The sequence below is a fragment of the Anoplophora glabripennis genome, unplaced genomic scaffold (genome assembly GCF_000390285.2).
Source record: "Anoplophora glabripennis isolate ALB-LARVAE unplaced genomic scaffold, Agla_2.0 scaffold6, whole genome shotgun sequence".
NCBI lineage: Eukaryota > Metazoa > Arthropoda > Insecta > Coleoptera > Cerambycidae > Anoplophora > Anoplophora glabripennis.
The window spans coordinates 1790221-1804264 of record NW_019416749.1 but is presented as its reverse complement, the minus strand read 5'-3'; the positions used below and the strand labels follow the sequence as shown (position 1 = coordinate 1804264).

The 14044-nt window shown below is 32.7% G+C and overlaps 1 protein-coding gene across 3 annotated transcripts in view; it reads right to left on the bottom strand.

The window, feature by feature from the left end:
- Positions 1–1859: 1859 nt before the first annotated feature.
- The window catches only part of LOC108912155 (protein sprouty), a 68887-nt gene continuing 56702 nt past the window's right edge, over positions 1860–14044 (bottom strand). For 2 of the 3 annotated variants that reach the window (XM_018717336.1, XM_018717345.1), the window contains exon 3: positions 1860–4618. In XM_018717336.1, the coding sequence (XP_018572852.1) occupies positions 3800–4555 (756 nt within the window). In that variant the 5' untranslated portion in view covers positions 4556–4618 and the 3' untranslated portion in view covers positions 1860–3799. Of the gene's footprint in view, positions 4619–10893; positions 11129–14044 lie in introns of those variants that run through there. The other variant, XM_018717329.1, reaches the window with a different exon arrangement.

Below are 14044 nucleotides of genomic sequence, written 5' to 3'. Positions count from 1 at the left end.
GCCCCACGAAAAAGAATGAATGACCCTTTGCGCCAATAGGATCAAAGTTAACAAAAATAAAATTTGAAAGAATTATTTTCCCAGTAAGCAGTTTTAATAAACGGAAATTGGTGTATCAGAAATTGAGAAACCTATGCAAGTAACAGCATTAAAATTACATATTCCAGAAATCAGTAAATTGAATTTCCAAAAAAAAAACTGTATGACGTGGTTTGTGCAAAGAAAGACGAGTGTAAAGATATTAAATTTACAATATTCCGGGTGCTTAAAAAATACTGCTATAAACGAATAAACTTAAGTTATAGTAGTCAAAATAAGAAAAAAAAGTATATGTTTTAAACCTTCGAAGGTTGAAATAATAGTTTGAAATGTTCTCAAATTTTGTCATGAAACACACCAAACACACTCCAAAAACCTTTCTTAAACAGTTAACATTACAACAAAGGAAACATTTTGTAAAATTGCAGCATTTTAACAACAACGAATCGAGAATCACTTCCATAGGACATTTTTTTCTTAATCTATAGCGTAAAAAATTTATTATGCTATATATAAACTGACAAAGCACGTTTTATTTTAGAAAACTGATATGATTATGACAGGAAACGCGTTAATAAAATTACTGATTAGGAGATAATTCTAAATGGCCAGGCGAAACACAAATAATTTGACATCGAGAGGCACTTTCAAAATTTTAATTCAAGCTTTACGTTAATAGCAACAAAAAATGGTTGAAAAACATGTCAAAATTATACTTATATTTTTATATTCCTCCCGTAATAGGCACGTAATTTAATTCAGCAATTAACTTTCTGGTGTGTTATTAACATACGGAATAAATTAATATACATTTAATTTAATTTTAAAATAAAATAATTCTCCAGGAGTTAATTTCACCATGTATCAACAGCTAAGTTAAACGTGTGGCCGAACCATAGTTTTTTTGTCAGTTAAAAATTCTTTTAAAATTCAAATGAGGATGTAGCATGTAGCCAGATGGAAGTCATCCTGCTTTATAACTGACGTTTCCGATGGAACACGTGGTCCTCCAAGCCGATTCCTTTCTAACTCATCTACAAAACAGTGCCGTCCCGTGCCAAAGGGGTCAAGCGTATAGGTAGAAAAATAATGGATGGAATTTTAGTATTTTTTTTCTTATTTAAAATTCCTTTCATTTATTTCATATTTACTCGAGATGTGGGAATAATTTATTACTCTAATACGTTTTTTAAAACAAATTAAAAACGTTATAAATTTTTAAATAGTTCACGTTTCAAGAACTAATTTTATTTTGCCAAATTGAAAGCAGCACAAATTTACAATAAAAAATTTGAACTTTAAAAATTGTTCGCATTTTTAGCTCATTTTTTATACGTCTGATAGGTATAATATGGATCTGAATAAGATTTGTTTTAGTTTTAAAGAAAATCAAACAAAACCAAATATAACAATATTCATATTTCTTTTTCTACAAAATGTGCTTGTACTGAACACTACATTCGTTTTTCCTTCAGAATTATGTAAAAAGATTGTGGCAAAATGTAGGATTAGTTATGAAATTTGTATAAATCCTAAAAGCCATGTTCTGTGCGAGATAGGAAACATATTATTTGTAAAGCTCTAATTTTTTTTTAAATATGTGGATTTCTTCATTTGATCTGTTACAAAATGTTGAGCTGAACGTTTAGAGATAAAAGTATAGTAAATATTTTTAGATAAATCAGGTTTTCAGTTAAGAAGTTGCAGTATTACACTCAGCTCTTTATTTTACTAATTCAATAAAATTTAAATTAGAAAATGTCCAGTGTAATATTTAAAGAAAAAGGTAGGGAATAAAAACACTATAAAAAATTTGTTGGTCTTTGTTATTAATATTAGATAATAATATTACAGAATTTATATGTACATGTATACAATTGCTATATAGCTAGCGCCGTTTGGCACTCATGAGAGTACTACCCTCCATTTTCACACAAGACTTACGGTAACAAAATTTCAAGTGGGCGCCTACTTTCCTTGGCATTTAATGCGTAACTAGAAAATAGAATTTAAAAACTTTGTTATCGTAAAATCTGCAGACTAATATACATACTTACAAAAAGAGCAATCTATTCGAGAATAGAGATGACACATTTGAAAATTACAACAGCATGCCAAATTTTAATTACTACTTTCAATGAAACAAATGTAGATTAAATTTAGATAGAAATGTTTGAAATTCCGTTAAAATTGTATTTCTAACATATACACTTTAAATGGGTTGAAAATATTCACCATATAATATCATATATATTTAACTATATAATAAAGAATGCTTATAAGATAATGATATATATGTGTGTGTATGTTTGTATGTATAAGTCAGACCAAATGGTACCAATATGGAAAAAAATAAAAACTGCGATATAAACTTGTATGTCAAATTATTAATTTAGGTACTCCACAATAACTGCGAAAATGTTTTCACATAAAACTCGATAACGTTTATGATGTACAATTTGAAATATACGAAATTTTATACGAGTAAATAAAGAGGAGCTTAGGATGAATTTTGAAATCAGTTTAATATGAAATTTGACCTTGGGGCTCTAAAGTCACGGTGTGTATAGATATATAAATACAGCCCTTCCATTATTTAAACTGATAGTAAAAACATATTTTTTTTTTTAAATCAAGATCGTCGAACGATAATTTTATGAACGAATGCCTGAGAATTTGAATAGATTGCGTCAATAAAGATCACATTGACAAGGCAAGTTTATCGCCGTTTTCTTATCACATAACCAGACAAATTATAATACAATCCAATTTTTATATTACGAATCTAACGTTTACAGTCTGGTTTTATTAATATGTACTTTTATATTTCATTGAAATGATAAACTTGGCTCTTTACGATGTGAATTAACTTTATGATTTCCATCCGCGTTGATTATTATACGATAGATGTTTCATGTACGTTTTGTAAGTAATATATATAGAGATATAGCGCGACTAAAACCTTTTATATAAAAATGCTACCTAGTTTCCTCTGAAATCATCATGACGTGTTCAATTTTCTCATTATAGATACGTCATGTACTTAAAACTGAAGTATATGTCAGTACTAGAGCCAGTGTGCAAGATTCGCCGGGAACAGGTGCAGTAATTGCTTATACTTCTATTATTCTGCACCGCTTGAAGAGCGACGCTCTAAAAGTAAATATAAAATTGAAGGAACTGAAAAAAAGGGATTTAAAAATCATTACATACTTTTGGGTTTGCTTTTATTTATTTTAACATTTCGAATAGTTTTCATGTTTCTGGTTCAGATAACGGTAATGAATGGAAAACAACAACCATACAATATCAGAGGAAATAGGCTTATATATGTATATACACATTCCTACATTATCATTCATTCATACTCCTCAGTCATACAGATGTAGTCACTTCCAATTGGTCTACGTGCAACAGTCATAATCTCGGAAGTCTAAGTGTGATAATTAAGAAAATAGCTATATTTTATGTTCACATAGGGACCAACTGAAAATGGCCATTTCTCAACGCTGGACTAGATAATACTGGAGACCCGCTGCGGTCACTGGTGCCCCCAAACAAAGCGCAACTATTTACAACAGCACATCACGCGTCGCAAGTCCATCTTCGCAGTCCATACCGAATTCCAAGACGAGGGCACTCAGTAAAGAAGCTCGGAATATCACTATTATGAACAGTTAGAAATTACACTTATTTACAAAAAATAAATTAATATAGTTATAATAATAGGTACACAAAGGCAGTCGAGCGCACTCGCGTTCTAAAAATCAGGACTCGAGTCCAACAATCTCTTCTCGGGAGTGGGTAGGGGTGGTCCGCAACGGCATCCAGTCCTCGAATGTCGGGCGTAGCATGCCTCGATTGCTCTTTTACATCCTCGGAGAGGCCAGTACAGCCACAAACAGGGCAAAACGCACGACAGTGCCGTGAGGCACCCCCAGCGTGCGGCTCTTCGGTCTGGTCCGCAGCCGCACGGATCGTCCGCACAACTCTCGCCCCCGTCTGATTCCGAACAATGGTAGAAGAGTCCCTTGACACAACACAAACAGGACGCATAGTCAATGACACTGTCCGCGGACACCAAACACGAATTGTTGCAGACCCACTTTTGCGGCAACGGCCTAGGTTTTTGACATGACTCGCAACGGCATCTCCCGCACTCCGGGCACATGATCGAAGGCCTCGTCGCGCACTCTGGAAGCGGTTGTTTACTGAAACTGGCTGCGGCGGCGGGCTGCTTGGTGACGGGTACAGGAGGCGGAGGAGGCAGCACCAACCGCGTGGGCCTCTGCGTCCTAGGAGGCTGCAGGGGCGGCGGAGACGGCGGAGCGGCCCTGAAGGGTGTCTCGACGTATTCATTGGTGGCACGTTCATTCTCAGGTCTAGGAAGTGTGAGGGTTACGGGTGGCGCAGGCCGCAACGGAGCCAGGGGGGCCGTGATGGGGGGAACATTCATGATAGGCGGCCGCGGACGGTGGGTGCGCGGCAAGGATGTGGGGCCTCCATGACTAGCCATATGGCTAGGTAGCTAGCGGCCTGGGCCGCACCAGGCTCCACCTTGGTCCGTCATCGTCTCCAACTGAAACACAAATTCCAAAATATTACTTCCAAATATTTCCGGTAACCATTCGGCAAATAATGCTAGGCTACATCAGGGTAAGTTTGCGTTCGATCGACGCATATGGTGGCATATGCGCGAAGTTCTAGAATCCGTCACGGATCCGTCACCGCCGATTAACAGATCTGATCTGACGCAAAATTGTCCATGTGTTTTAGTCTAAGGAACATGTCGCTAAATCAAGAAATTTTGATGTTAATAAAGCCGTTTCGTGGTATCTCCGTATATTTTTTTTAAAAGAAACAATTCACTTATAAAATATTTACATATCCCATTGAACATCGGGTAAAACACCTACTGACTACATTCCTACAAATAATTAATTGATAAATTAGTGACGATACAGAATGATGCCATGACTGAGGTGCGTTCCACGTAATCATTACAGATAATGATTAAACGTAGTTTTAATGATCAATTCACAAATACCTATATCTTTATCTCTATTTGCACATTATTGTTGATAGGTGAAGATGAAATAACTATTTTCTTAGAAATTAATAGGGGAAAATGATTTTTAAGTTTACAGAAAATTATATACTTTAAGGAACAGAAATCTAGTGCTAGAGAATGAGAACATAATATAACGAGCGTTCAAATAAAAACGTGGTCAAGTTGGTTCTGAAAATTTGGACGTAGGGCGTAGCGTATAGCAAATGAACTTAAACGTCGTCTGTCAAAGCGCTGTATCGCCGCTTTGTTATTGAAACTGACAGCTGCTATACAGCTCGTTGAGAAATGAGGTTAAGTTGGTCGCTATAAGCTACGCCCTACGTCCAATGTGTCAGAGCCAACTTCGACCACGTTTTTATTTGAACGCTCGTCATATAAATTTTTCTACTTCATTTTTACAGTGTAAAAGTTAAAGAACCGAAGAAAGAACATTTAATTACAAATTTCTGTCCTTCCTTTTTATTGCCAAATAAATTATTACTGATGACAATTAAATCAGGATTCCATAGAAAATGCATTGATACTAATTAATAAAATAATTAATTAATTATGCAAAAACCCCCTTGACAACCATTAGAAATACAAAAAAAAAATACAAGTGTGAAAAAACCTGTTTGTTGCCAATCGATGAAAAAAGTAACATCTGCACAAGTACTAGCATACTAAATTTCATTTAAATCGAACTAGATTTAGAGTTATATACTCACAAGGAGAATTCTTTTTACCAACTTTGATAAGGCTAAGCACGCTTATTTTGATCTTAAAAAAATGTAGCACCTTTTAAAATTGGAAGAAAAATTACACATCAAAAAAAGGTTATTGTACAATTTCCTTTTTCAAAAAAGATAATTTTACTTTAACTTGACTTCAAAATAACTAATATAATGTGTAATTTTTCATATTTTTATGAAGACACGCGAAATATTGGGTCACTGTATTAAGTATCTAATCTTTAATCAGTATAAAATTATAGACTGTTTTAACTTTTATCCAACTATTTTTTCACCGATCAGACAAATATATTTCCAAGTTAGTTATTCTCAAGGATAATCAAAAATAAAACTGAATACTACTTAAATTAAAAAAATAATTAAATTTAATGTTAGTAATTCCCCCATTCAAGAGATTCTCTACATGAATTCCTTCAAATTCCTTTAACTTCGTCTGATTTCCCCTTATATTCTTCCAACTTCGTTTGACTTTCCCTTGAATTCCTCTAACTTTCTTTTGAATCAGTTTGACTTGATTTTAATTCCTCTTTTTTCTCAGCATAAAAACTAGTAAAAATCGAGGAAAAATGTATTTTTTTTTTTTGCTTTAGGTATTCATATTTATAATAAGTTGAGCTCTCTCTAGAGACGTGTTGGTAAAGAAGCAAAAATTACATTTGTTGTGTCACTAATATACAAGACGATTCGCAATAAGTAGAAAAAATCAGATAGGGTATCTAGATACTACAAATATACCTTATAAATCCATGACAATTTATTAATTGTTTAGAAATTACATGGTGTTAAAAGAAAACAAACTGGTCACGTAATTACGGCCATTAAATTACACTTTTCGATGTGAGAAATTTATATTAATTTCATGCTGTAACTTTTACACCAGTGAAAATAATTTGAATTTCGGATTCTGAAAAATATTGTCTATATTTAATCAAAAATACTCCATTACGTCATTTATAAATTTGTCCCAAAAGTCAATTCAAATCAAATTACAATTTTATTTTGTTCAAACTAATGTCATATTCAGCCTCTCACAATTAAAGTTTTAAATAAAGTTCTATATTTAGTTTTCAAGTTCTAAATTTAACACATTTTGAAAATTACTTTTTTGATTTATTAAAATCGTGCGATATTTCTGTTCGGTAACATACATATTTTTACAACTTACTACTATCCTTTAAAAATCATAGCACATTATAGCACTTTGTTCTAAAATAGTGTTGAGTCAGTCAATTTAATTTAGAAGCTAACCAAACTCATCTTTTTCATGGATGCGATAGGAGTGACAAAGAGAGGGGACTTCAATAGTAGGGCAGGTACCTTCTGTGCAAATTTTTTTAGTTATTTAATGATGTTTTTATATTATATATTTAAATATAATATGAATTTAGACAAATTGTACTGCACTTATAGCACAGAATTCAAAACGTTATAGAAAATTTTAAAACATTTTGAAATAATCATATTCGTAAAAAATCGATAAAGCAATAACTTTTCAGTTTATTTAAAAAAGGATCTGAGAAATGAAGCTATTTTAGATAGTTAAGAGCCGATTTCATTATAAACTAAAATATTGTTTATATTTAATGGAGCTCCACTTAAAGCATTGTCACAGCAATATGTTACAATGTGTATAAAAAAACTTTATGTTAAATTCAACTTTAATGTGATTTTTGTTTAATTTGTGATGTAGAATCCACTACTAAAGATTCACCAAGCATTTTAGTTCACGCTCGTGTTTTACCTTTTAAATATTGTGAAAAAATTTACTTTTGGTAGGTAGGTAGGTACTTGTTTCTTCCAAAGAAATAAAGTCGTGCCAATAAATGATGGGAATAACTTTTATTGTTTGTTTCAATAACAAAAAATGTCTGTCGAATGCAAACAAAATTTTGTTAACTAGGTATTATTTCTGTGTCTATATCTCCACGTCTCTTTAGAAAGGTACGAAAAATCTCACTGACCACTCTATTCACAAATATCCATTGTATCCTTTTCATAAGGAACAATCGTAATTGATTAACGTTTTCTTTTAAATGGACATTTTTGAACACTGCTTTCGAAAGGCCGTGCAAACTGCGCGGGTGAATAGCCCATTCGGAACTTCCAGGAAATATGTGGTGTTAGTCTAAAGCAGGGGTCTGGTCCTCAACGGAATCAATATTTAAACCACTCCGCAAAGAAAGAAGAGAATTTATTCTTAGCGAAACACACTACGCTGCTGTAAAATTAAATTACAGCGAAATGCCAAAATCAGAAACAATGTTAATCAAAAATGATTATAATTTTATTAGCTTAAATAAAATTGCCATTCTGCAATAATTAAATACGTAAGTCTAATAATTTCAAAAATCGATATAGATCGCAGTTGCTTAAATTTGATGAAACATACTTTATCTCATTACACAATAATACTAATTATTTATGAAGTCCTAGTTATATTTTTTTAAACATGCTGCAGTTTTATTTTTCAATGCGTTTCTTTTTATGAGAATACATATCTAGTGCCATTTAATCGAGGAGGAAACCGTAGGAGTAATTTGGTATACAAGCTTGAGTAATATTTGTGCAACACAATGTAAATTACATTACAAGAAAAAAAAAATTACTCACAAGAAGTATGTGTAAATATTGTAGATGATTGATTTGTTCATGTTTTTAATAAATTTTAAAATTATCCAGGGCCAATGAACAAGATGTTTTCTTACGAAAAAAAAAAGAATTTATTCATTCGCAAAAATAGTACCTAGTTATTTTAAACATCTGCTGTAACTGGTTTTACTTCGTTTATTGTTAAATGATCAATTTTTAACATCCATTTACTAAATTTTTGTTTCGTACACCTTCTGCACTGATTGAATAATAAAAATGTGTGAATAGATTACTTAGTTCTGATAATAATTAATTTAATAGCCCATATTATTTTATAATTTATAAAATTTAAACATACCTCTTCTTATTTATTTAATTACTTTAAGACCCCTTATTTTGAAATACCCTATATGTAATATTTTATGTATCGCCAAAGAGAGTCTTCAAACGAAAAAGGAATCTAAAAACAAAAATTTTCAAAGCCGCTTTAAATTGCAAAGTTTGTTAATTTAAGCTAGGTACATTTAAAAAAGTGCTTTCACCTCGATTTTTTTTCATTCTCCTCGATTTAAATGATTGAATTCGTACAAAAAAAAAACAAATCACAATTTACAACGCGGTAAACACAGTAGGTATGTACTTGAGTAACTCTTACAAATATTCAATTTTGAACCACATCAAGTACTTACCAAAATCAAGGAGGCGTTTAAAGTTACAGATAAAAAATATTTCAGGGAATCAAGGTTGAGCAAAAAAATGTTTGGTAACTTTTATGTAGAATATGTTCCCAAAACGGTTTTACCGAAAATATTTTTATAAAAAAGACACCTAGGTATAACATCAGAAGGGAAAATTGAGTTCGCGCGGTAGCGCGTGTTTTACGTCAATATGACAGACTGCGCAAGAGCAGCTGCATCCTCGAAAGAAGCCGACCAAGTTTCCCAATGATGAACTTATGTGATATTTGTTGTTTTTTCTTTATAGTACTTTCTTTCAAGAGCGAAAAAAAAAATGCGAAAACAACGCTGCCGACAATTCAAATGTCATTCAATTTTTTATTATTTTTGACTATTTATTGATATGGGTTTATATGCCTCAATTTTTTCCTATTTTTTTTCTGTACCTTAAGACTTATTAAATAAGTGTCAAAAACGTTGAGTCGTTTATTTACTTTGGTCTACGGAAAAAAAAATTCATGAAATTCAACCGAGATTTCACATTATTTTTCAGTCGATTGATGAGAAACTCCCCTTAACAACCGATTGTCTTTAATGTGCTGTTTGCTTAATTTATGTGAAACAGAAAACATTACGATTTTTAACGGCCGACGATGGCTCGATGGAATAATCACCACCTTATTAATTAGCCGCCGATACCTGTAGGACGCCACTGCGACTAGATTTTATTGATATTTCTATGAATGACTAGAACGATCTAATTGCCTATGGTAGGTACTTCTCACATGGTGGAGTAGGTATAACATGGGCGGCAGTACGATGGCCGCCCTACACATGGTGTTTATTGCAGCTTCACCACGTATAACCTCATTAAATATGCATGTACATTTGAGTTGGCTGTGGTTGGAGCAAGTGGGCAGCGTCCCACGCGGCGAGTGGGTGCGCCGGGGCCTGAATCGACAGCACGCACCTGGTGTTCGTTCGCCCATGTTCCTTCTGTTCTGTCCTTTACCCGTTGTTTTATTATACTAGGTATTATTAAACATATACGTAAATAAATATATAATATGCACATACAAATAGGCGTGTATATCTAATTTTATATATAGGTACCTACCTATAGGTATATTTTATAAACATAAAAATATAGTATATATTTACATAGAACGTGAACACTTAGTATATACGGTATAAGTTGTTTGTTAATAAGTCACCGGAAGTGAACAGAGTTTTATCACTCTGATATAACAGTTAAAGGATCCCTTGTTTTGTCAAGGGGAGGAAGAGCAAACAATGTATCTATTTATTAAATAAGAGATTTTAAAAACAAATTGTGTTTTGATAGAATATATATTAGCCATGAATAAGACAGATAACCTTTTATTGTAAAGTGTGAGGATGCGAACTGGATAACATGTTCGAATGGCGGCCCAAAACATAAAAAAAAAACGTAGGCCGTGGAATAACAGTTACGCATTAAATAATAAAAAAGGTACACGCGGCAATATCATAGCTTTTCCGCACAGCCGACTACATCGACAGCCTACGTAATATTAAAGAAAGCTAATAATGTGCTCAAATGGGCAACGCAGCACTCGTAGAAATGTGTTAAATAGTGTAGTCGCAGATTGTTGGAAACATGTTAGTGAATGGAAAACACACCCACACACTTCAATGTCACACGCATACAGGTGGACGCTGGACTGAGGTCGCGCTCCGAGGACGCGGCATATATTTCTATGTACAGGTAAAGAATAGGGTCTCAATATGGTCTTGAAAAACTCACTTTGATGTATGCACTGTCGAGGAGCGGAAGTTGGGTCGAAGAGTCCGTATAAGCACAATTCCACTTTCAAATTTATATATTAACATTTTTCCCGTTTGTATTTCATTCAAATGGAACTGCAGACTTTCCCACACTGTATTTATCACTGGTTTTATACACTTTAGATTTTATACAACATTTACGTAAGTAATCCTAGAAAGCCACAAACAAAACACAAGCGCAACATCTACTCCAAACGACATGACGAGAAATACTGAAGGCGCGCGGGTTGAAGAGAACGGAATGGACGATGGTGGCGCGCCTAACGGAGAAACCGCGAACGTTAACATAGCTTTTTATGAATGAGAGGTCGCCATCATGAATGAAACGACGTACATTCAAGGAAACGAGCGAACTATTCGCGAACGACGTGTATGCTTTATGTGAGTAGCTCGTAGATTTAGTGAGCCCCATTCATGGTGAAAGTAGTAAGTTATACAATCCGTTGGGATTGAATTAATTTCATGAAATATTTGTACACTGCTGCATATTAAGGAAAGCAATGAAATTGTATTTTATTTATAGAAACGAAAGTCTAAATGCTATATCACTGTTTTTTACCTCCAACGCAATGTACACCCAGACAATCGGCCCACTATCCATTCAACATACATTTTCCTTACATGGATCTCATGAACGTTCGCAGATGGTCAAATTGGGCCGCGTGAAGTAATGATCTGGATAATAAGATTCGTGGTGGTACTAAAAAGCAGTCCCTTATGATATGACATTATATCTAATACCAACTACCCAGGTACCAACTTCACACGCTACTGCAAAACAACGCGTTAAAAACAAATTATCTACCGGGTGACCACGAGATTACTACCCAGGCTCTAGCTTAGGCACGAAAAAAGATATCGATTTAAATTTTGGGCATGCGTATCATTGAATTTGATGCAAAATTTAATCATAAAAACAACTGACTGTCACTTCCTGTTTGACCGGAAATGCCCTAAACTTTGTTATTTCATATGGAACACCCTGTATGTTATTTTTGTTTTCAATTCTGCTGAAGAAACCAACACTAAAATATGTATTATGTCCTATACCTATCTTTGACAGTTTCCGAGAAAATCGCACTTTAAAATGTCAAATGTGTCATTTATAAAATCCTTTTGAAAGAAAAGAAACGAAGAAAGGGACAAAGTCATTATTATGATATCTTTAACTTATTTTAGAAGTACTAAAGTCTGATATCATAAAAGTGTCGCACTTCCGGCAAATCCGGAAAATACCGGAAGTCATCTTTAATAGCAAGTAACTGCAATAATTTTTATGGAATGCCCTACAACTAATTGAGAATTCGTATTCTACAAGCAATTTCGAATCATTTTTATGAACACTTCCCTATACCCAAAGTTCGGAGTTTTTGAGATATTAAATGTTTAATCTAAAATTTTCAACTGAACGATGCATAAATGGAAAACGATATAATCAGTCAATGCATAGAACAGAGGTGCCTAAAATGTAGAAATATGCCCTTAAAGGAAACAACGCAATTCCAATTTTAAATTTCATTTATTTAACAATTTTACTGCAAACAGAATTGACAAGAGTGAAAAATACTCTTTCTAAAAACAATTTAATCCATCTAATACAATCTAAACAATGTAACCATTATTATTATTATTATTATTATTATTATTATTATTATTATTATTATTATTATTATTATTATTATTATTATTATTATTATTATTATTATTATTATTATTTACCCGTCTTAAAAGATGTGTTTTTCAATGGAAAAACATATCCTGCACCCTTTGCGCATTGATGAAGTATACAATTAGGTATATCTAAAGATGTAAATCGTGTTATAGCTATTTTACATTGACAATTTATTGATCAATTAATTCATGAAATCGCTTCATCAAAAAATTGGACAAGTGTAATGTACCAAAGCTGCTGTCAAATAAGTTCATGAATTTATTCATCAAGTTATTGACGAAATAGAGCATGTTCTAATTTTCGTCAATTTCAAAGTATAGGTAAATTTTTAAAGCAAAAAAGTTGGGGGAAAAGATTATTCGAGTGAAATACACCGTGACACAAAAAAGTTTTGGCAGTTCAAATGCGTCCTAATGGTGCTTCTGGCGCCCTCTGGAAGATTAAATAAATCGTCGACAAATTCGAATTTCTTCCAAAGAACCTCCGGATACGAAATTTCACGAAATTAGCTCGGAGTAGTCGAAAGATATTGAGAAAAATGTTATTTATTTTTTTAACTTTGTCACGCTATAGCTCCGTTATTGTTATTATCAATTTTTGGACTAAGGCAAGTTTCGACTTATTTTAAACCGTACTCTATCTGGTGGAGCGTTGTACAGATCCTTTAGATACACCCTGTATATCTATATTTTTATGTAGTCTATTTTTTTCCGGAATCCAATGATTTAGGATAACTTCATTTATGCGTAAGATTGACGAGAAAAATCGCAAAATCCTTAATATTAATTTGAGCGTTCAACAAAAATTATCAAATGCACCATGAACACAACTAAATACTTATACAGATAAATCTCATTTAAGGTACAAAACATTATTTCACATTTCACGTCATGTGACAACATGTGACGTGCCAACAAAATGTTTCTACATGAAATTTAATATTATTACGAATTATTAAATATATTAATATGGAATCGATAAATACCTCGGTACGACACTGCATAGACAGAATTATTTTGGTGATTTTATAAAATTGAATTTCACAGAAATACATGTTGGTAGGTCACGTGATATGATGTGTTCTTAATCTTAAATTGCGTTTATGTCTATGGTGGGTTGATTGTTTCCATGAAAAATTATTAAACTATTTTTTTTTTTTAGTACCTATACAAAATATAAACTATATTTCGTAATGAATGTAAGTTTATTTACGTTATTAAGCTCATTTGTTGCTTATATAATAACTAATTTTAGGAAAATTTACTTGACAACAATAATTGTATCCACAATCAACAAATCATTAATTATGAAAGAAAAATTCGACGTCATTTATCTGCCCCTCAAATAAATTCGCAAACCAAAAAATATTTTTTTTTACTTCCTCTATTAATGGCGAAATATATATTTTCAAAATTTGACGATTATTAAAATTAGCTCT